The sequence below is a fragment of the Numida meleagris genome, chromosome 1, assembly GCF_002078875.1.
Source record: "Numida meleagris isolate 19003 breed g44 Domestic line chromosome 1, NumMel1.0, whole genome shotgun sequence".
In the NCBI taxonomy this organism is placed as follows: domain Eukaryota; kingdom Metazoa; phylum Chordata; class Aves; order Galliformes; family Numididae; genus Numida; species Numida meleagris.
Window position 1 is genome coordinate 82,456,449 of NC_034409.1, and position 23,548 is coordinate 82,479,996.

General features: G+C 40.4%; 1 protein-coding gene and 1 long non-coding RNA gene across 3 annotated transcripts in view; one reads left to right on the top strand and one right to left on the bottom strand.

Annotated features, from left to right (window-relative positions):
- The window catches only part of DCBLD2 (discoidin, CUB and LCCL domain containing 2), a 66,754-nt gene that overhangs the window by 11,778 nt on the left and 31,428 nt on the right, over positions 1–23,548 (top strand). Inside the window, exon 1 of one of the 2 annotated variants that reach the window (XM_021399875.1) lies at positions 15,688–15,910. The exons of the other annotated variant lie outside the window; for it this stretch is intronic. Within the exon in view, the coding sequence (XP_021255550.1) occupies positions 15,799–15,910 (112 nt within the window). The 5' untranslated portion in view covers positions 15,688–15,798. Of the gene's footprint in view, positions 1–15,687; positions 15,911–23,548 lie in introns of those variants that run through there. 2 annotated transcript variants of the gene reach the window in all.
- LOC110400266 lies at positions 1,639–15,640 on the bottom strand. Its single transcript, XR_002439728.1, has 3 exons — positions 12,676–15,640; positions 11,359–11,443; positions 1,639–1,871 (listed from the first exon to the last, which is right to left on the bottom strand). It is a non-coding gene; the product is annotated as an uncharacterized LOC110400266 (long non-coding RNA).

The following is a 23,548-nucleotide window of genomic DNA, read 5'->3' on the forward strand; positions in this document are numbered from 1 at the left end:
CAACACTGCTACATTTTAATGCTGTTATGGTCTTTCTAGACAAAAAAAAAAAAAAAAGAGGACTAAGGACCAGTTTGTGAAATCGAATGTATTACCAGCAACTTCAGGAGAGTTTTCATGATTAACATGAAGTCAGAGTCACAGTTGTGTTGTAAAGTGAGTCCTTCTTTGTGGCCTCTATTGAGTCCGGTGCAAAAAAAAGGTGAGTTTCATTAATTGCTTTCAGAGCAATTATCCATACAGCTAAATATGTTTGAAAGAGTGGAGATTACATGGGTATGTAAAAAATGTAAAAGGAAAAGCTCAGTAGCGTCTTGAAAGATGATAAAGAGTAGATCTAATAATAAAGTTTTAAATATTGTAAACAAGCAGGACTTTTACATCTGAAACTCAGAGGAGAGAATTTCATTTGCAACTGTAGGTCAAATTACCAGATGCTTCCTGATAATGTAGGAGGCACTCTGTGCCTGCTTGCAATTCCTCACTTAGATAATGCATAGGAAACAAAATGATCTAAACTCCCAAAGCACTTGACCCTATGTGCAGTTGTCTAGGAACAAAATTATGTACCAAATACAGAGATATTATCAGGGTCTTGTGTATATCGTGATTCCATAGCAATGGAATTTGCTGAATAATTGTGTTCTTGACTCTTGCTTATTATTAGATACTATATGAAGGGGTATGAGAAGGATTTTGAAAGTCCTGAGGGAAGTCTCTGCGGTGAGCATTTTGCAGACATCTAACAAATGACAGTCCTGTCCATAAATGAACACAGGTTACACAATGGGAAGATGCACCAGAAAGTGTAAATCCCAATTTGCAATAGATAGGATTAAAAGAAAAATGAAAAAAAGGAAGGGGCTGTTTATAAAGTGGATTTGTTTCTGCTTACAAAGTGGATTTGTTTCTAGTCTATCTGTCTGGGTGTTTTTCACAATTCTAGCCAATACTACTAGTGTACCGAACTATGCTTTTAATACTAGCTGAGAGAAGGATGAGCTCCTCATCATCTGGAGGTGAGGGAAGGTCAATCTGGAAAGGAAAAATGTTTGTTTATAAGCAATATGATTAACTGCATCACTTCAGAGCAATTCTATAACTCTGCCTTTCAGCCATATTCATCTCACAGTCCCAGGCTGCCTTCTCTACCACAACAGGTCAGAAAAGACCCCTCTGCTCTTCGCTGAATTGCCAGAATTTCCAGCTTTTGCCATGCAAGTGGAAACGTTGTCACTGCCTATAGCTGAATATAAAGAATTATGGAGATGGTATAAAATTAATTTTTAATGCATGTGAAACTGAAGTGTGTCTTTGAACTGAGTTAGTGCTTACAATTATTTTTTAGAAACCCTTACTTCTAAAAATATGAATGAAACAGCCGTGAGATGTCTCATGTGCTCTTCCAGAACATCTTCAAACCTGAGTTCACAGAAACATAAAACATAAATAAGATTTTGACTAATCATGGATACCAATATTGATAACTGAAATTTGATGGCATAGAATCATAGATCGGCTTGACTTGGAAGGGACCTCCTGCCATGGGCAGGGCTGCCACCCACCAGCTCAGACTGCCCAGGGCCCCATCCAACCTGGCCCCGAAAGCCAAAAGGGATGGGGCATCCGCAGCTCTGGACAGCTGTGCCAGTGCCTCACCACCCTCTGAATAAATAATTTCCTCCTAATATCTAATCTAAATCCCCTCTTTTTTAGTTTAAAATCATCCCCCCTTGACAGACTGTGACACACTACTATCAGACAATATAAAAAATCGGTCACCCTCCTGTTTATAAGCTCCCTTTAAGCACTGGAAGATCACATCCCAGAATCCTGAGAATGGGCCAGCCTATGCTCTGACGACATTTTACCTGGGAAAAAAAAAAAAAAAAGGAGGTGCTTTATACAATTTTTTTCACAAAATATTCTGCAAAATACAAATTATGCATATGCTGTTTTACTATCCTAGATATGCCTCAGCAGCCCTTCACGTGGCTGTGAGGTCTGTCACATGGTCATGGACGCTAAACACTACACAATTCCTATAGGTAAGTATTATGAGATCACATGATAATTTGGCATGTAATTGCCCAACCAAACATTACTTTCATTTTAAGAATGGATCAGATTTTTTGTTCAATTTAAATTCAACTTCTTTAAATAGTTGTAATGTAAAATTCAAACTGCAGCTGCCAGTGAACAGTTCTCTTGAGGACTCATTCACTACAAATAATGTTTTGTGATGCTAACAGAGACTCAGACCATTCCTTTCTGTGTTTCAATTTTGACATACATTTGTCAGTTACCTTTTGCATTGCCTGGCCTCAGTTTGGAAACTGCATACAAAAACTGCAGTGTCAGCACCCCACTAGGACACCAGCAGTCCCTGTGCAGAAGCTGTTCACAGCCTCTGGGAGGGGAAGATGAAGCCAGCAGGAACCTTGATGTATGCCATTTACAAAGGCATGTCTTAAGGTTACTTTGCCAATCTCCATTGAAGCTTTTCTGAGAGTTGGTCTGTAGCATGTAGAAAGTGAACATGTGGATATGTCTCTGCCATAAGCATGTTCTTCTAACTGTAATTTTATGAATCCAGATCTGACCATAAGGTTCTGAACTGGCACAACTCCACTGGATGAACAGGTAAGTATCTGTCCTGATATAACTGGGCTGGCATGTTTTTGAAGGCCTCCTGACAAGCGTAGAGAATAGAGTTGTTAAGAAAGCCAAGACAGGACAGCAGATTATCTTGGGAAGGCGAAAAGCCAGTTGTATCTGATTTCATAGGCAGACCATGATCAGATATAGGCACAGCGTGATCAGATATCATGCTGCAGGGTTTCTAAAGTCTTTCAGGATTGTGTCTAAACACAGTCTAGTCTAAAAGCTATCTGAGCAGTAGTTCCACAGAATGAAATGGAGAGTCAAAGGAGAGTAAGGAGTCTAAGAATGAGTAGGGAATCCACTAGAGTCTGATGGTGATCTAAACACTACCAAGTTTTCAGACACCAACTGAGAGTTTTCCAAACTACTTGCGTTAAAGCAGATTCCTCAGTCCTAAATGGAGGCGGCAACTTTAAATGTCTTTTTCTCTCTGGGGCTTTTTCTTCTCTCTGGGAGAAAGTGGGCAAAAAGAGACTTGATGGTCTGCAAAAATGCCCAGATATCCACAAAGTGCAATCTCCTATTAAGGTGAACAATCATATCATAAAAATCTATTCACAAACTATTGGCAATCCTTTTAAAATATAATTGGTCTTCTTGCTCCTATGATGTCTCTCAATGGGCTGTTTTAGTTACTCCCTGCTCTGCTCTTTAGAAACCTTCTTTTAGCTGTCATTGTGCCAGTATGCTCTTTTGGAATGAAGAGCAAATTCTTCTTCCACATGTATTCCCTGATGTGCTCATAGGGAGCAATCACATCACTGCTTGTCTAATTGCTCATTTGAGCAACCTCAGTCGTTTAGATGCTTAGCAAGATGGACTCTTCTTGAACCTTGTATCCAGCCTCCTGTCCAGCCTAGCGTCCAGTCTCTGGATGTGTTCTGTCCACCTGATCCCAACCTAATTAATTTTTTAAATAACGATAACTATAACATGACATTCCAGGGGAGGTCGTATTATTTCATGCAAATTGGAGTTAATTATTACTTACCTCTGTTAAAATATCTTTCAGATGAGGATCATCTTTGTCTTTTTTATGGCTTCATGTCAGTTACATATCATAGTTGGGCCATCAAACTAACACATAGGTCATTGTCCCTGTACCCTTCTGGCTGATGAAGTGCCAACTTAAACCAGAAAATCGTATTAGTCCTTGCATTTCTATTACTCTTGACTTCAGAATTGATCGTTGTTTTTGTGTGATGTTCTTTTCCTTCTCTATATACAATATTTAGCCACTGTACTGAAAATGCCTCCAACAGTGTCATCAACAGATTACATTAATCTTTCTGCCAAGGCAGTTCATGAGAAAATTTTATAATACTGAATTCCATAAGCAGTCTTGGAAGATGTCTCCTTGAATGCTCAGTGATAAAGCCCTGTTCTCTTTCTCACTTACTCAGCTTTTTCCCAAAACCATCTTGCTGTTGACATGTTCATTTCTATTCACATATTCAAGTGATTATTATGCTATTTAATATCTTCTCAATTTTATTTAATGGACTGTATGAGAAAGCTTTATAGAAGTCATGATAGATTCACTACATTTTCTTTCCCTAAAAAAAAGTTGACAGTTGTCAAAAAAATAAAATAAAATGCCAGATGAATCTGTTACAGTCCATCTTCTGTAAACTCAGACTACATTTTGTTCTAGTTTTCATTACCTTTATGCCTTGCACTAGTTTTTTCCATTACAGCATGTACTAAAGCTTTGTATACTACTGAAGTCTGCAAGTGCATCATCATCTTCCTTCTGTATTGTTAAGCAGAGAACTAGTGTTTGCTGTATAAGATGGAAAAAAAAGTACTGATTTTGTTTTGGTGTCTAAGGCAGGTAATAATTAATTTCTGATGCACAGCAATCCTACTTTTTTTATTCTGTGATTAAAATCTCCCTTTTTTAGGTCTTTTTTTTTACAGCTCATACTTTATTCCTATGTTTTCTGACCTCCAAGCCAGAGAAATTATAGTTGCTTAATTTCTTTTTCCATTTTTATAGGCTTTTTGTTTACTCCAAAAAATACTTTTTCAGGTATCTGCTCATCCATTTGCAGTCAGAGCTCTCCTCTAGAAGTGTTTTCCTTTACTTGGGACTCAAGCTAAAGGGATTTTTGCATCTCCTACTAACAAGTTCTCCCAAATTCTCTAACCATTCAGAATTTGAAGCTCTTCAGTCCAGCTTACTTCACCAAATGGTTCTCTTGGCTTTATAAAGCTTCTTCTTTTTTAAATTAATTTCATTTATATTGATCTGATCTAACATATGATTATTGAACACCAAATCTTTTTATGCTGCTCTTGTTCCTTAGACAAGTGAAGTAAAGAACACGCTTCTTACTCAGTAACATCTTACAGTAAATTATAAAGTTTTTTCCTTTCCCTAGGTAAATGAAAAACACTACAACAACAACAACAACAAATTGTATTTCTTCTGTTGGAACAGCACATCATGTACAGTCCTTTCTGTTCACATGATGGAAACTCTCCTTACCAAGTCACTGATTTATAGTGATGAAGAGGCTGGTTCAGTACCTAGTCTTTTCTTCCCATCTGAAAAAAAAATGGTTGTCTCATACTTTCAGGACATATTGTGCCTATTCCAGCAATGTCTATTTTATTTTTTAAGACTAGAGCCCTACCCTTGAATAATCCTGATGATTTCCAGTGCGGAAAATTTATGGTAAAAGGCACAATATTCTGAGAAGATACAACAGAATCTGACCCTAAGAGAAAGGCAGTGAAGGCTAGAGAGTTTATGAGGGAGGTGAATTTTTATTGTGTTATGAAGGGGTGTGCTGGTAATTGTGGGAAGAAATTCAGGTTAAAAAAACAGCGCATCAGGAAAAAATATACTGAAACTCAAATACACTACAGTCCAGAAATATATCCCAAAGGGAATCTTGGAAGCACAAAAGCCTTAAAAATTTTAAACCAGATTTGACAAAGCAATAGAATTAGTCCTACATTTTAAAGCTGGCTAGCAGAGATTTTTTCCGTCTCTATCTTCCATGTGTTTGTGTTCCCTACCTCCTCCTTTCCTGACAGATGTTCTACTCCTCATTACATAAGGGAGTAATAGCACCCTTTACTGACTGATCCTCAGTTTTCATGCATAATTTAAGCCCAGATTTCAAATACTGCTGCACTGTTTTCTACCAACCTGATTAATTCTAACAAAAGTCTGTACTTTAGGTACTGTTCCTGCCTGTGGCCCAGAACAGGCAGAGAAAGAGGAAGCTGGCTAATTTTTAGGGAAGGTAAAATACTTACTTTTAAGGACACAGCTTGCAACTTGCAGGTAGGACTCAAAACAAAATGTTTTTATTTATTCTGTTTAACATCACATGCTGATATTTGTGGCACCGACAGTAGGTGATTGATTTTTGTAGAACTAGTTCCCATACCTCTAATTTTTTTACAGTATTTGTGTACTTTGCATGCATTCCACCTCTAACATTAGGCTGGAGTCATTCTTCATCCTCCAGGGTTAACTTATCCATCACAAGGTGGACCCATGCAGATCTGTATGAAATGTTTGCTTTTAAAGCCAAGCTTTCTTACATCAGTTTTTGACATTTTATTCACTTGGACAAACTGATTAATGGTGTCAGCATTGTACATTTGCTTTGCAATTAATACTAAGCAGATGTTAGACTGGCTTGTTGCCCCACACTACGAGCATGAAGAGGTATATCCTGAAAGATCTTGCTTTTGTTAGTAGGTCAGTCACCAAACGGTCAAATTGTGTCCCTTGTTCTGTTTTATACATACATCTGATATTGATTAAACTTAGATATTTCAATTCAGATCTTCCAGGAGAGGCTTTACGTTAGAAATCTAGCATCAAAACCTGACCAGGCAAAACTTGTGCTGATTGTAAGGGCAGGTTTTTTTTACTGTGAGGGCTTCTGGATTAAAACACTTGTGAGTTATTGCCATTTATCTCCTATTTTTTTCTCTCAGTAGTTGTGCAGACAAGGTCTGTAAGGAGAGGCAACATCTTCTCATCAAGTCAATGAGGTGTAACAAAAGAATGTTTCAGGCACACAGGTCCCTGTTTTAGTCTGAGATAGAAACCGCAAATCTCAAGCTCCATGAATAGTGAGAATGGAACAGTTATTACACGAAATCTGGGTAAGCAATTCTAGGAAAAAAAAAGGAATCTTAGCAAGAGATTATAAACTATACATTCCTGTTTCCCGATAACATGGGCTAAACTTCAAAAATAAACCCACTGTAGTAGAATTCTATCTGTTTGACACTGGTAGAAGAGAATCAAGAGTATTGATATAGGTTTTAGAAATGGGTCCGTGCTACAAATTCAGATGTGAAGTTTCCCAAAGTTCAGAAAGTCCTCAGATCCAAGGCTATTAGGCCCTATTCACATCATTTACAAAATGTAAGATGTGAGCCTACATTATCTGCAGTTCTGGGATAGCGATCTTGAGCTTCTTCCAGAGAGGAGAGAGTAATGGAAGGAGATAATAATTCTATTTCAATCTACTCTTCCAGATAGAAATAGAATGATTATCTCCTTCCCTTCTCAAAACCCAACAGAATTATTCCTTTTATTTAGCTTACTAATGTATTAAATCTCTATATAGAGAGATATGCAATTAATAATAGAATAATTTGTTACTTCCATTCTGGGGTGTTTTCTTTCAAAAAAATAAAATAAAGGTCCTTCCTTCCTTCTAGGCAAAAAGAAATAAAATGGAAAAACTACACATTAATCGCACACAGGTAAACCTTATTCTATTTATGTTAAGGCAAGATAAGAATGTTCATAATACCATTGGGTCTCACTGTCACCTGTAAAGCTCTGAGACCAGCTACCAAGTAAATCTCTTTTAACTCCTGTTTTCACCCTTCAAATGAGATTTTATAAAATAACTTTGAATATTTAGGATAATTAAATACCACAATTATGATGTTATCTTTTTTTTATGGAAGAACACATTCAAATGTAAGTTACTGCAGCTAGAATGGCAAAATTATATTGAAAAATCTGCTGCTCAGAAAAGCTCTTCCATTATGACTATAATTGTTCCACAGATTCTTGGTGACTTGGTTATTTAACTTAAGCGAATGGATTCAATTCTGGAACACTATGGCATAATCTCTGCTTTTGGACATGTTGGTGACTAACACAGTACATTTTCAGATGAGGCTAAGACATTTTTGTGAAGAAAGGACAAAAGAAAATATCAAATTATTTCGGTATTGAAACATCTCTAAAAAGACAAAAGATATAAATGTAAGTAGGTCATCTGCTCTTTAAGTATATTTTCCTGTTAGTGACATGTATATTGTTCATATTTCTCTCCCTAAGCATTTCATTAAAATAACCCTTTCAATATCTTAACAACCAATGTATTTTAAATTATTTAAACTACTGAGAATTTATGTGCACTTCAGTCCAAGGCTTCTATTTATTGAACACCTTTTATATCTCCAGTGTACCTTTCCCTGTGTAAGCTGAGCGTCAGCTGTGGCATAAAATGATTTCTAACTTAATTCATTACCTTCCAGTTGGCTGGCTATACCCTTCCCCTTGAATTCAAAATTGCAAGCAAGAAAGCTATTGAAAGGTCAAGGGATAGAGAGAAGAACAGAATAGCACTTGTTCCTTCTGCCACTTTAAGTTACTGACTTCCTCACTGTTTCCATGCATTCATCTGCATAATAGAGGTGATCATCTGGCCTTTATTATGGCAGAGTGAATGGAAGTCAGTTACTGAAACATAAAATATGTCCCAGGGAACTCTCTGCACGCTGGCATGCAAATGAAGGACCTGGTGCTGCCCAGGGAAACTGGAGGCGACAGAAGAAAAATATTAGTGTTGCTAATTGGCACTCACTGTTACAACTTGTATGAGAGGCTATAGGATGATTTCACAGTCTTGGTGAAAGAAGTGTTTCTTTCAGTAAATATCCCTTCTCCCATTGCTGTAAAGTTGTTTAAGTGACTGCCTTTGGGCACTGGACTTCATATTTCAGGAGAGAACTTATCACCAAAAGCATCCTCATTTTTGACACCCTCTGGGACTTTATTAAATTAAATTTAACTGTGGGATGGGAGATTTCTGCTTGTATTCAGATGTAACCATGCACTTAATGCCTTACTTTAAGCTCTAAATCTTTTCATTAGGAAAAGACCCTTCTGATTTCCAACACTGAAAGACATTCTACTTTACAATTTTCCTTCTGATCTGCAACATTGTAAGACATTCTACTTTATGGTTTTCCTTCTCAGCACAAAAATGTCTGCAGGCTTTTATTCCTAGCACTTAGAACTAAACAGAAAAGTACCTGCCACACTTCTACTCAACCTTTTTGAGCAGGATAACCTACCTTTCATTTTTGATAGAGCGGGAGAAAATGCTATGCCTTCTCTATCACTTAAGACAGCTACTACATGCACAGTTAGTCCAGGACTTATCAGGAAGTCTGTCAGTCAGTGCTCTAAGCTTTCAGTGTTAAATTTTAAATTTAACACGTCTTTAAATTTGCCTATAAAATATGAGTTTTTCTTCCCATCTGCCACAACTGGCTGTCCAAGTTCTTCATGACCTTCTCCAAATAAATCCTTCATAGCATTCATGTAAGTCCCATTTCACTCGCAGCCTAAGAGATTGATACTACTTGGGCCAGATGTTGCAATCTCATGCAGCAACTAAAGTGCTTCTTATTTTTGCTTTAGTCTTGCATGAAGCACGCTGGGGCATGTGTTGGCAGAAAAGCTGGGGTACTGCGCTTTAAGAGCATGCATGGGATTTGCTTCATACATCTGAAAAGAGAAAGGGGCTAGGGAACGTAGTACTGCCAGTCATAAACTTTAAAAAACAACAACAGTAGGACAGAAAACAGTGATATTTTTAAAAGATGCGGGGTCAATTAAAAAGAGGAGAGCTTTCTTCTACCTTTTGGCTTTATCATACTTTCAGGTTGATTTGGGCCATATTTTAAAATTCTTTCAACAGTCATACTGCCCAAAAACTTTTGTAACATCTTTCTCTCTCTCTCTGTCTCCCCCTCACCAGCCCCCCCCCCCCCAGTTTTTTATTTTTTTTTTCAAATTTGGATTTTTATTCTTGAAACACTTGCACAGTCATTGCTTGCCAGCATCCAAGTGCTGGCAACAACACAAAACAACACAAATTTCCTGGGTTTTATAGTAACTGGCAAAGCTCTTCTCCGGGGAGAAGCATTAGTCCTGTGCATAAAGCTTGGATTTCATATAAAACAGCCCGTTTTCTTTTTAAAAATTGATCATATGTTGTCATTTTCATGTATGTCTTTATTAGCATAGCACAGTATTTCTTTTGAAGCTTTAAATATTTTCAGACTTCCTCCCATTTAAAATTATAATTCTCTGCCATTTCAGTTAAATGCTGCACCAATTTTCTCGAAGCTGAGTTGTTTTTGCCTGCAGTTCTAGCTCTGTATTTCATCAGCACCAAATAGTTAGGGCTGTCCACAGCAGCACATTACTTACATCTATACAAAAGATATAATCAGCTTTCAACACCATTCTGTTGTTTCTAGGGTACACTTTCACATTTTGATTCTCCTCTTTTTCACTAAAAACCATTTTACTCATCACAGCACTGATGTGGTAGCAACTCAGATCAAATCAATTTGATTTGGTGGGACTACAATCAATCAGACAAAAAAAAAATAGACCGCTGCCCACATTCTTTATCTGTTACAGACAGAGCTGATACCAATATGTTCATGGTCTAACGCACAATTTTAAGAGCAGACACAATACAACCTCTTGAAAAACTGAACTTCTTTGCTACAGAGATTACTAATCTCATCTGCAAAAACAGAAGAATGCCTCTATTTCTGAAACGGAAAATCTTACTTGAAGTTCAGCCTTTTTGTTCTTAGCTTCCCAACAATGTCTTCACAGGTATCAGATTTTAACATTATAATCTCATATCAAGTTTGTTCTTACATCTGAGGCTCTCCTGAAGACAAACATTAGGCAAAAATTTATTACATTATGTTGTTCTCTGACCTGAAATATGCAGCACTTAACTGCTTTCTTTCACCCCTATGAGGGTGTTCTTTATATTTTCTTAATTTCATAAATGTATCACTAGAGAGCTTCATCTTTTGTCTAATATTTCTGTAGTTGCCACCAGTCAATGAGATTGGAAGCAGGAATCAGTGTAAGACTAACCTATGAATCAGCCCATTACAAGGGCTGAAGTGATTCAGAGGCAAGAATGGGAAAGGGTAAAGATGTAGGCAGAGAAAAGGACTAAAAAAAGATAGGTAAGATACAGAATCTGAATGAGATGCACGGAGCATGAAAGACCATTTCAAATTGGGGTTTGCATCAAAGACATGAAGCTAAGAAAAGAAACTAAGGTCCTGACAAAAGTGTAAAATATTGAAAAGGAGAGTAATAGAGTAACTATGAAACAGAGATTATATGGGTGCAAATAATTGAGGCAGTAGATTCAGCAAAATACAGATTGAATTTTAAGTGTGTTTTTCAGTCCCACAGAAGGTGAACCCATGCTTAATATCCTGCCTGTGCTTATGTGCTAAATTAATGGTATAATTATCATAGTCTTGTCCTTCAGCTGTCACTGAACTGCAGGATTCACTTCATCCAGGGAATTTAGCATGCTACTTCAGAATGCTGCTCTTATTTAAGAGCACAAAACCCATACTTACAAGACACAACTTCTCTTCAACATTTTTCTGTTTTTAATTGAAGGGTTTTAGTAGGACTTGGCATTGATCCAATGCACATGAACTCCTGCAAGGGTAGAAGACAGTTGGAAATCCTTACATTTTCATTCCCTATGTAACTATGTTGAAATAAACAAAAAGTAGATTGTTTTTGTTGTTGTTGTTGTTGTTCCCAGTATCCCCGAATTGTTTCACATACACAATGCAGTAAAATGTAAAAGAGAATTGTTTTTGGAATTCATGCTACCAATTTTTCCCTAATAATGACTTTTAGGCCCAGTAAAATTAACAGATGTTTCCCACCATAACAACATGGAACTGAATTTTAAGTGGTTTTTCTCTTTTAAAAACACAAACACAAAACTAGAGTCTGTCAAATAAATGTGCTTTATATACAGTCGTAAAGCTCTTATCTGAGGTTAATTAAAAATTAATCTTAGATATATCATGGTGGTTTTATAAATGTGTTTCTGGGGACAAGATTAATTACATCCATCGATGTGAATAATATTCAATCAATACCCATTTTCCTTTCTAAAAGGTTGAAATCAAATCCATTCTGCGACTGGAACTTTGTTGTTGTTCCTAAAAAATCAGTATAACAGGCAGTTAAAATGGAAAAAAAAATGAAAACAGTAGAAGTACTTTCACTGAAAATAAAAATAGACAAAAAGTAGAATTTCCAAATGAGACAAAAATGCCAATAGCAACAAAAGCTAGATCCTAAGGCCTAGAGCCACCATCTTTTACCACCACACATTTAGCTATGCCACAGAGCATACTGCAGGATTCTGGAAGTGCTTGCAAGACCAGGCACCAACTATCCAGTTTGGCTGAAGTTTAGTGGTAACTACAGCTAATAGAGTAACATATGAAATATCATGTAAACTTCTGAAAATCCAGAGATATTTTCAATCTGTAGAATTCATGATAGGTTAAAGTTATTCACAATTCTTCCTTGCTCATCTTTGGATTTTTAATTAAAAATACCATGGAATCATTTATCAAAATCTGTTTCCTAAAAGCAGAATTTGGCAAAGGAGAACAATAACCATTTCAATAATAGCTTTGGTACTGTTTTAATTCAAATAATTTAACAATTAAAAATAATCAGAAAAGAGTGAGTTTTTGTTCCAGTGTTGTTGTGGCTGTTAAATTATAAAACCATATTTCAGTGAATAATGTCTTTATATACTACAGAGCTTGAACAGTTTCAGAGGTGACATAGATCCAGTTACTCATGGGCAGGCATCAGGAGGACACTGGATCTATCCACTCTTAGGTAAAAGGGCTACTAACCTGCAGAGATTCTACAACTTCTCCAGACAACCTGTTCCAGTGTTTGACCGCTCTCATGGTATTTTTTCCTCTTCCATCTGGATATGGAATTTTCCTTGTTGCAGCTTGTGTCTGTTGCTATCACCGTGCACTCCTGAGAACAGGCCAACTGCACCTTCCAGTCCTGTCCTGGGGGCACGTAGTTATCAGACAGCAACAAGATCTCCCCTCCTCCTTCTCTGCTCCAAGCTGAAGATGTTCACTTCTTTCAAGCCAATTGTATGCATCATGTTCTTCAGCCCGACTATCTTGGAGATTTCTTCAACTGGCTCCATCCAGTAGGTCAGTATTTTTCTTGTTCTGAGGGGAGCCCAAAACTGGATGCAGTACTCAGACACAGTCTTGCAAGTGCCAGATAGAGGTGAAGGATCACTTCCCTGGCTCTGCTGGCCCCTGAACCTCTTGCTAATATAGTCCAGAATGCCACTGGCTTTCTTCACTGTGACGTGCTGCTTGTCCACTAGGAACTCAATTTCTTTTCTACAGACCAGCTTGTGAATATTTTCCAGAATATATAGTTGCAACGGGCAGTTCCTTTCCAGATCCAAGAACTTGCACTTGCTTTTCTTGGAGTTTAGGAGGTTTGTGTCAGGTCAGCCTGTTTCTCTAGGTCATGGAGGCCCCTCTGAATAGCAGCCCTGCCCTCCAGCTGAATTCAGCTTTTGAAATATAATAAAAGAATGGAAAAGCTAGAGAACCATGGTGGGAAAGAAGCATCAGAAGCCTCTCAGGGGAAGAGAACCAGATGGAGATCAGATAGCTTCATTTACCTCTAGAAGTTACTTGTAAGGGGAAAGAAACATTATAGAAATGCTTGGTTGCCTAAACATTTTTCTGTCGGCGCTAAGAATTTAGTTTGATCTTCAATCTTACCCTCTTGAAAAAAGGATTTGTGCTGCTTTCGTAGTATTTGTTGGCAACTTGCCTTATGGTATTGATATTGCATGATGCTGTACTTGTTTCCCATAAGATTTTAGTTATGTATCTGTTTTGATTTGATGACAGGGGCAGTTTTAAGTCACAATCCAAAATGGAGCCTTTATATGCAGTTCTGCTTCCCCCAGAGGAGTTGCCTGGGAATTCTCACAGACTGAAATGTGCAGCACTCTGCAGATGGTCTATTTAAACTCATTTTGTGCTGCAGCCTTCTTAGAAGGAGGAAGATTCTGAAAGCCAGGGAGACCATCTGGATTTATCTAATTCTTCTTCTTTTTTTCTTCTGCATTAGAAGTGTGTACTAAGACAAGCCATCCAAACAGTTGCATTGCTAATGGAATGATATTCCTCATTCGTTGGCTCTGTAGATTCCATAAATCTTTAAGGCTTTTAGAGTGGATAAGCTGTCATAGTTTGTCACCACTTCCATCGGGATGGTGTTCCCTTTGCAAAGTATGTATCCTAGGGCTCCACATGAGCCATTTGTAGTTAGGGAATGTGGCTCCAGGACAAACTTGTAAGATAGATTGAGCAAATTCAGCCTCTGGCAGCTTTAGGAATCACTGCAAATTCTCACACCCCTTGTAGAAATCAGCCCTCCCCCAGTGCTCTTTTCACATGAGCAAATAAAAACCTTTAGAAGAGTTGAATCAAGCTAGGAAAATACAACACACATTCTTCACAGCAAAAAATAATGCGGGGGAAAACCTTTCCGAGTCCACCAGGGAACTCTGCTGATTTATGTGTAGGATGTTCCTGTTAATGCACGGCACTATTAAGCCACAAATTATTCAAGGAGTGATTTTTCCAGTACACAACAAATACCGCTAATGATTAGTGACCCTAGGAATGCGGTCTCTATAGTGCAGAAAGGATGTTATTGCAGTGATATAACTGCTTCACGTGACCTGTGGTACGAACCTCAGCGTCTGCTGAATGGAAGACAAAAGAGTGCATATAGATTACTTTCAGCCCATCTTCCATTACGTGCTGCAGGATGTCTTCAGTGACTGTTACATCCTACAAGCTGACTTAAAACAGCCTCATGTCAGATAGCCTTCATTGACTGCTTTCATTGAGGTGTTGCTAAAAAGGTATCAACAGGAGAAAAGTACAAAACTTAGTGAACTTGCATCAGGGAATGCTACATAACGCCCTGCATGTTTCTATGTGAAAAAAAAGCCTCAGCAAGCACTGAGCATCGACTTGGCCGTCTTTCTATTTTTAGCCTCTTGACTAGCAACCATAATCTTAAAGCAATCGGTGAGCGTCATTTAAACAGCTCTTTGAGCAGTGGCTGGGGAGGACTGCTCCCAAAGTGCCGTTCCTGCCATGGCGGTGCAGTGGGCACAGACACCACTGGTCAGGAAAGCAGCATCTGCTTCGCAGAACTGCCGGGGAGAGGACGCAGAGAATGCTTTGCGTGCTTGCTGCCCCCCAAGTAGGCTTTCATGGTTGCCTTGGGCAACTAATCCAGCCTCTCCAGAGGAGCTATTTTGTTTTCTTGTTGAAATACTGGAAATATAGAGTTCTTTTTTCAAAATACCTGTTCCTCACGCGTGAGCATAGCCCTCTAAAACCAGCCTCTGGTCACACGCTAGATGTTCAAGAGCGAGATGGGAAATAGCTGAAATTGCAACGCCCTGAGCCCTCCTGGCCGTTCTCTCACTTCCTTAGAGCTGGAATCGTGTTTATGAGAGGAGATTGGCGACACCAATTTATTCTTTACTGTTTGCAACAGTAAAGTTGTTTCCACCGAGTTTTCTGAGGCAATTTTGCCTCAAAAGCGAAATGCCTTCGGTCAGACCGTAAAGGAGAACCGAGGAGGCACAAAGAGGGGCGGCAAAGCGCGGGGCTGGCTCCCGCGGGGCGAACCTCCCGCCCCGTCCCGGAGGAACCCTCCCGAGGCCGGCGCTCTCGCACGGCGGGGGCGGGCCGCGGGGGCGGCAGGAAGCGGGGCAGCCCCTCCGCCGCCGGGGGCCGCGGCGCGCACCCGGAAGCGCTTGTGCCGCTGGCAGGGGGCGCCTGGCGGCGACTGGGGGCGCGCGTTCGTCTGTCGGCGGCCGCGGGGCGCAGGGCAGAGACGCGGCCCGGCCCGGCCGCCCCGCAGCCCGCGATGCACTCGGATTGCCGGCCACGCCGCGGGGCATGGTGAGCCCGGGGCGGCCGCTCCCCGCGGGGACCCGGCAGGCGGCCTCGCTGCTCCGCTTCGGCCTCCTCCTCCTGCCGCCGCTTTTACGGGGCTCCGGGGCGCAGAAAGGTGGGTGAGAGAAGCCGGCCCCGGGTGGCTGCGCGGCGGGGAGCGGGCTCTCACCTGTGCTCCGCCACCAGCGCGTGGCCCCGCGTCGCAAAGAAAAGCCCCTCCACGGAGGGAGATCCCCGTTTCTTCTTCCCTCTCCCCGCGCTCCGGAGCCGCCCGAGCAGGCCTTCCCCCGACGGGGGCGCCGGGCACGGCTGCGCTTCAACTCCGCGGGGGTGTGCGGAGTGGTGTGAGCCAGTGGGCAGAGCACGGGGACGTTCTGCGGGCTGCGAAAACAAGCTGCGCGCACCCCAGAACGTGCAGGAGTCGATCTAGGGGCGAAAGTGCGGAATCTGTGGTTACGGAGGGCTGGTCGCTGTGGGTTTTTTTGTGGGGTAGTTTTTCTTTTTTTTTTTTTTTTTTTTTTTTTTTGGATTAGGGAAGTCGGAGAGGTTTCTTCTGGGGTGGAATTAATGATCAGACTTCAATGGATTGAAAATTACAGGGCGAGGTTTGGTCACTTCGTGGCAGCAGATCAGAGGATGCCACAGTAACTGTCACTTTGATCACAGCCTCGGGAGAAAGCAGTGGGAGTGAGTGTTTTGACAGCATCTTGAAGCTCTCCTTTCTGCGAATACAGGGCTTGAGAAATGCTAGTTTTCAGCTCCGCCTGCTTTTGCACTCTGTGGCTTTGGGTTGGAAACTCAGCTCTCTTCAGGTAATTTTCTGGACATCTGAAAGAGAGGTGGAAGTGTATTTGAATGTCACAAACACTGTATTTAAATGCGCGAAGGCAATCAGAAAATATATGCAGTGTACTGTTAAGCACGTGTTTTAACTAATTTCTTGAATGGGAAGAGGTTGGAAGAGGGCTCATAGAGGAAACTACTCCATTGTCTTATCTTGTCATCTTATTTCCGCCTATACGCATATGAAACTGATGCTAGCAAGCATTTGGCGTAGTTTTATTGTCATTGTTGGTAATAGAGGAGGAGAAAACCCATTTGTTTTTTAGAAGAAATTGGGCAGTTGGAACATTCAGTCTTTTGAAGGCTGTTTCTGGATGAGTCCAGTGGCAGCAAGGTGTTCGTTCATGCTGTTGAAGCATCACACTCCTGGACGTGTGCTCCAAATGCTTGCGCTGACCTGACACTTATCTGACCTTTTGGTGAGCAGACTGCGTTTGTTATTCTAGGAGAAAACTGAAATAACCAGGGGGAAAATAAAGAGGCATAGTTTTTCTTCAGCTCAGGGAGCTGAATTGGCTCAGTGAGTAGTCAGCTGTGTGGTACAGGAGGTGGCACCGCGTTGCAAGAAGGAGGAACATGTGGACAGCGGGTTTCTAGGTGTGCTGTTTGTGTTGTATTTTGTACCCTGAGAAACTTCTGACGGGCTCCTACCCAGAATTTCAGTTTATAGGGTCCATCTGCTTAATGCTTGCAGTTTGCTCAGAAGATTCACTTCAAAGAGGGAGAAAAACCTGCTCGTTGACAAGCTTCATTTTATTTGGTAACCAAAGGTTAGGATCTCTTGTGCTGTTGGATACAGTGGTCTTTATAGTGAGAAAATACTGGAAATTCTGAGAAAACTCTGCTTGTGAACGACTATTTCCTCATAAAATATTTTCATTTATCTTACTAAAGAGAAGGCCGGGGAGCCTGTATCTTCATTATTGGCGCTGTTCTAATTTGGTTAAGGAGTAGACATAGAAATGAAACTGCTGCCTTTTTCATGAAGAGTCTGCACAAAACTAAATTAGCATATTAAATATGTGCACGGAGTTGTAAGAGAATATTTTGATTACCAGGAAAATACCCAAGGCTTAGGAAATTCCACAGTTAAAGTTGCCTTTAATCTCTTTTAGAAGAAATACAGTGAGTTCCTACATGTGATGTAGGAGCTCAGTCTGACTTGATACGTTAGGGAGGCTGATCCTCTCACCAAGCAGCTATTCATTTTCTTTCCTGCTGTTCAGCAGCTCTAAGCCTTGCATGCTGCATGGTGTGTGGATCCTGTTCTGAAGATGGAATGTTTTCATTTCCCACATGCTTTTCTGGAGAGCTCCTCACTGGTGTCAAGTGATTAAAAAATAACGATATGTTTTTGGTCAATGTGAAACTTATTTTGAAGATTTGTCAAGAGTTTTCCTCCCCTTGCAGTGCGGTCTGTCATGTTGAAAATCATATTGTGTAGGTAACTCAGCATTCTTTGGGACAGGGTCCTGAGCAGTGGCTCACTGTCTTGGAAAATAAGAGCATTTTGCATGTGGTCTAACCCCTTCAGAAACGTTGAGAAAAACTGAACAGAAAAATACCTGCACTGCATTTGATACAGTCTTGTGCATCAGGAACTCCCCGGGTGGCTGCTGTGCAGGTCACCTTATGTGATCTTGAAACATGTGATCTGACTCAAGCTCCTGCTTGCTAGGAAATTGATATTAGAAAGGAACACAAAGCGTTTTAGTTGTTTTTTATATAGTTAAGTAGCTGAGGGAAAGCAAACCAGCACCATAGAGGCTTCCTGCTCTTTGTGGATTGCGTGTTGAGAAGCAGCACTCCTAACAGATGTCCAGCTAAAGCCATAAATCCTATGTGACATGTTTATTAGTTAACTTTTTTGAGGGTGTAGAGACACGTTGTAAAACAGCTAAGAGAGAAACGATTGCTTGCTTGCTTGTCTTGCATCCAAACTGAAGGTAAGTGATGTCAGTTATTCTGCAGGCACAAAGATTGTAGGGAACAAGAACTTTGCTATCACACATTTGTGGTCATCTGATGGGTTTCCTAGTGAATGTGGGTTTGCATATAAGGCCTTAAGTTACAAATAAACTTTCGATGCTGAAGTTGATACCCAAGTGATTTGAAGCAAATTTGCTTGCCACTTTCTCTTTAAAAGATTAGACTTACAGTGCTTGTTTTTGAACATGATTGCCATGTTTTGCCAATCTATGAGAATGTTATTGCATAATCAAGCCTGCTACAAGAAAGTGATTCATCACTGTAGCTTAGAAAACATTTGCCTCAGCACAGCGGAGAAAAATCCTTTTCGGACGTATAGTGCTGAGTTACTGTGATCTCAAACATTGGGAGAAAGAGTTAATGACTGTGTGCATTGAGCTTAGTGAAAGTTATCCACAGCCTCCTGTCTTACAATGAAGCAGCAGTGTTCCTGGCTCCACTGGTTGTTCTCTGGAGCTCCTCCATGTGCCCTCCCCTTCTCTGCAGTGCCCTTGCCTCACCTCTGGTCCACCAGCCAGCAAGGCAGCCAGCAGCTGTGGCTTTTACTGTGGTCAGTGCGGAGTTGGAAATAAACGTCCGTCCGTTTTGGGGACTAGAAAACCTTCCAGCTGAAAGGATGTAACAATGCGTCCCAGGTTTTCGCAGAGAGCTCCTAGCTTGTCAGTGTGAAGTACTACCACAAGACTCTCTGCTATTTGACAATTGTCGTGTGCTGCCCTTTGTATCAGTGCCGTTTTCTCCTCTTGCTGTATTCTGTTGGGCAGTATCTCTTTGCCCTTCATGTCCATAGTCCTTGGCTGGGCTCATCTGGGGGGAAGAGGATCACAGCCAAACCCTAAGGAATTATTTTGATTAAAAAGACACCCGCTCCAAGCTCTCTGGATGAAAGATTTATTACCTGTCAAATAAACATTAGAGTAGGTCTTTTATGATGAGAGTAGTGCTCTGTTGAACTATTTACTGTTCGCTAATGTTACAGTTTCACTTAAGAATGCAGCATTGTGCAGATGCCATTGTGCAGAATGCGGACTCTTGAGGATTCAGGATTAGTGCCATGTATGCAGGAGTGCTGAAGCAGATCCCTTTTGTCTCTGTGGCAAGGCGTACAGAAGAGGTTTTCAAGACTGAGGCATGAAGTTCTGCCAGACACAGCTGCTGTGTCTGCCGCCTTGAGTTTTCTGATGTTCTCTTCTGCTTCCCGGCATTGCAGCATGGAGATCAATGTAGGGAGAGGGAGTGCCCTGTGGAATTGTGGGGAGGAATGCGCTTTGTAAGTGGGAGAGGAGTGAGCTGCTATCGAAAGTACGGACCTAAAGATGGTGATTACGTTTTCCCATTTGAAAACAAGAATATCAGCAAAACTATTTTTCCTCCTTCAGTCACTGAACCTTATTAGAAGTGGTTAAGTGGATGTGGTAGGCAGAAGGTACACACATGTGCTCTGCAGACCCATAGTGTCTGGGAAGTTGCCTTGCAGTGCTGATTCTGTTCAGCCCAGCTGGTGTCCAGGAGCCTGCTGAGGTGCTGCTATCATGGCCTGCTCCTCCTGAGGGCGTGCCGGCGCTGCCATTTTGTGTCCGCGCTCTTAGGCTTCTCATACTCCATCCCAGAATGGATGACGTGTTGCTTTGGATTCAAGCAGCACAGTGCGCGTAATTTTTGTATATATATGTGTACAGCACTTCAAAAATCAAGTATGTGAGTTGGTGTTAAAGCAGTAATGTAAATAAATATTCTTCCAGAAGTCTGTGGGCTGTTGCTGTGTGCATCTCAAGCCAGTGGCCCTCTGACAGAATAGTACATCTTTAGGAAAGCTATGTTTGTGCTACTGAAAGGAGATGGAGATTGAGATATGGTGAAATGTTTTCTCATGTTACTTGCATAAGAGAAAAACAAATTGTCTCCTTTTCTGTGGTTCTGCCGCATGCTTTTTGCTCTGAGGAGTGATGTGTTAGGTTTTTAATCTGATTGCTGCTGTCCCTTATCAACAAGTCATCAACTAGGGAAGTGTTGCCTAGAACGCATCAGCTTAGGTAAGGTAGTCATCAATACAAATGCAATTCTTGTTGAAACTGCTGCTCAACTTATTGGCAAATGTTTCTGTGTTGGTTACTTTATCCATATTTTAAAAGGTTTTAGAATAAGCTGTTACATTCATCCACACCCTTGCAACTGTGTGCTGCTTAGTGCAGAAGAGCTCACTCAGGATTACCAAGAATCTGTTCTGTAGTTGTAGTTGTAGTTTTCCTCTCCTCCTGCATTTCCTAATGATGAGCTGCTTTTAGATTAATTTATTGAATCAGTTATTATTATTTTTAACATCAGCATAGTTGAAACCATTGTCCAAGCATAGGCTGTAGATTTGTTATTGAGCTGATGTTATGGGGATGGGCAGGTAGCAGGAGTATTAACTTAAAAGGCCACGTAGCGACTGGTGTAAAATTGGATCTGTAGAACTGTCAGCGCTGGCTTTTATAGAGTGATGGGTTATTGTCTGACGCCTGCTCATTAATGTGATGGCTTTGAAAAATCAGATTTTTGGTATCTTCATGCTTTTCTTTATTGTTGTTAAACTCTTCAAAAATTAATTTAAGGCAGACTTGGCTCATACCTATCTAGCTACTTGTATCTCACTTATTTCAGCAAGTAGATCTTGGAATTAGTACACAGGCACTTGATATTGCTTGTGGGAGTGTCTGACATTTGGATGCTTGTTGGCGTTTCGTACAAAATCTCTACCTTTATAATTGTCCATTCTGTTTGAGTTAGATGTTTTTTTCAATGCAAAGACTGGAATTAAAATGACCACAAGCTTTCATTCAGGGAGGCTTAGGCCAGCAGGCAGGTGACATGTGCTGAAACTCAGTCACTGGTCATCCTTAGACTTGGTGAGACTAGTTGCACCCTGAAAATCAGGCACGGGTGTTTATCTTTGACTGTACATAACAACTTACACTCTTAAATATTTCCTTATGCATTTGCATTGAGGCTATGATTTTAGTGGACCTCTATAGATATAAAACTATTGAAATACAGTCACAATAAAAGTGTAAAATATACTGAGCGAGTGAGCCATTAAAAGTGCAGGCGTTCTTAGCAGCTATAGGTAATTGTTTTAACAAGGTAAATCCTTGAGAAGAAATGGGGTTTGTTAAGAAAGAATGTTTTGAGTATGTACTTGTCACGTGTGCTTACTTTTCATTTTTACTAATGAGAGGAGGCTACTTGAACCTGTTTGCTGATCTATAACATAGGTGTTTTGAATTTTTCACTCCTACAATCATTATTTTCTTAGAATTATTAAGAATCACTGTTCTTAGCATCTCACTGAAAAAAAACAATGTTAAGTTTTTGATGGAATGAGCTTTTGTTAATATAAATTTCACGTATCTTGTTTTTTGGAAGGGTAACGGAATTAGGAAAGTTCCAGTTCTGTACCACTGTTATGATAGCGTACATAGCTGTTACATTAGTAAATGTTTTTGTGGAAGCTGAATAAAGTTTATGAACTTAGTTGTGTCATTCTTGGCAATTCTAGTACTGAATAATAGAGAATTCACCCATATGTTGTAAAGTAGGTGTATTATTTAAGAATAAGTTAGAGAAAGGCTGTATGTCTTTTCCCCTCTGAGCAGTTAAAGCATTCTAGTCTCAGAAACAGTCAAGAATTATCCTTCTCAAGATACTTTTAAATCAAGTCTGAAAACCATCCGGAAAGTTAAATTTTGTGCAGCATTCTGATTTCTCTCAGTTTAAAATCATGCCAACCCAGGTGTATGCAGTTATGCTATACAAGACATCCTATTTAAAAGGGCCCTTCCGGTCCACACTTCTGTGGATCCACCTTTCTGTATAGTGACTTCTAACTGAGGATCAAGCCTGGCACCTTTTTTTGTTTCTTTTGTTCTGTCCTGTGGATATCTCCCCTTTTGTTTCATTGTTTGGTAAAAGTTGAGGTGTACTGCATGTTAACATTCATACAGTCTTCATAATGTAAAAACCCAATTCAGATCTGGCAAAAATGTGAGGAACACCACTAGTCAGCAGTCTCCACTTGGACATTGAGCTGTTGATTACAACTCTGAGTACAACAGTCCAGCCAATTCCTTATCCAGCGAGTGGTCCATCCTGTCAGATCCATTTTTCTCCAGTTTGGTGACCAGGATGTAATGCGGGACAGTGTCAAGAGCTTTGCACAGATCCAGGTAGATGAATGCTGACCTGTTTTAGCAGTTCTTGTCACTGTTTTTGTTATACATCCTATCTCTGCATTGTTGGTTTTATGTTGAGGTGGAACTAAAGTGGCATATTAATTAGACTTGGGGAGCACAGCTGCTTGGATGTAAATAGTTTTTATAGTCAAGTCTCGCAGGCACGAGGCAGATTAAAGTCCCTCAGTATCTTGATTGAAACGGAGGTGAATTGGGAAAACAGCAGAAACAGAAGATGACTTACACTGCTGTGATTTGACTCGATTACTTCTCAAAGCTAGAAGATTTTACCTCTGAAAGGATAGCTGACAGCGGAGATCCAGCACATATGTGGAATATGCTGCATGCTTAGATTGCCAACAAGGCCACAGTGGTTTTCATAGTTGGCAGCTGTTGTGTTGTCAGCAGGATTGTAGCCAGTTAAAGCTTTATCTGGTTAGCTCAGCATTGCTCCGAAATGATGAAGATGTGGGAAAAACATAGTACCACGTCCAGTGTGATAGAAGGAAGGCACTGGCACTGGATTGTTCTGTTACAAATCGGTGAGTGGTCTGAAACTGATAAGGTCTGTTCTGTGCTAACTGCTATTCGTGAGTTGTGTACAGGTGTTGGGATGTGACTTGGTATCACGAGGGCAGAAAAAGAGATAAATGTAGTGCATAAAAGCTTAATTTTCCTCAAATATGTTTGAAGATGTCAGATAGAGCATG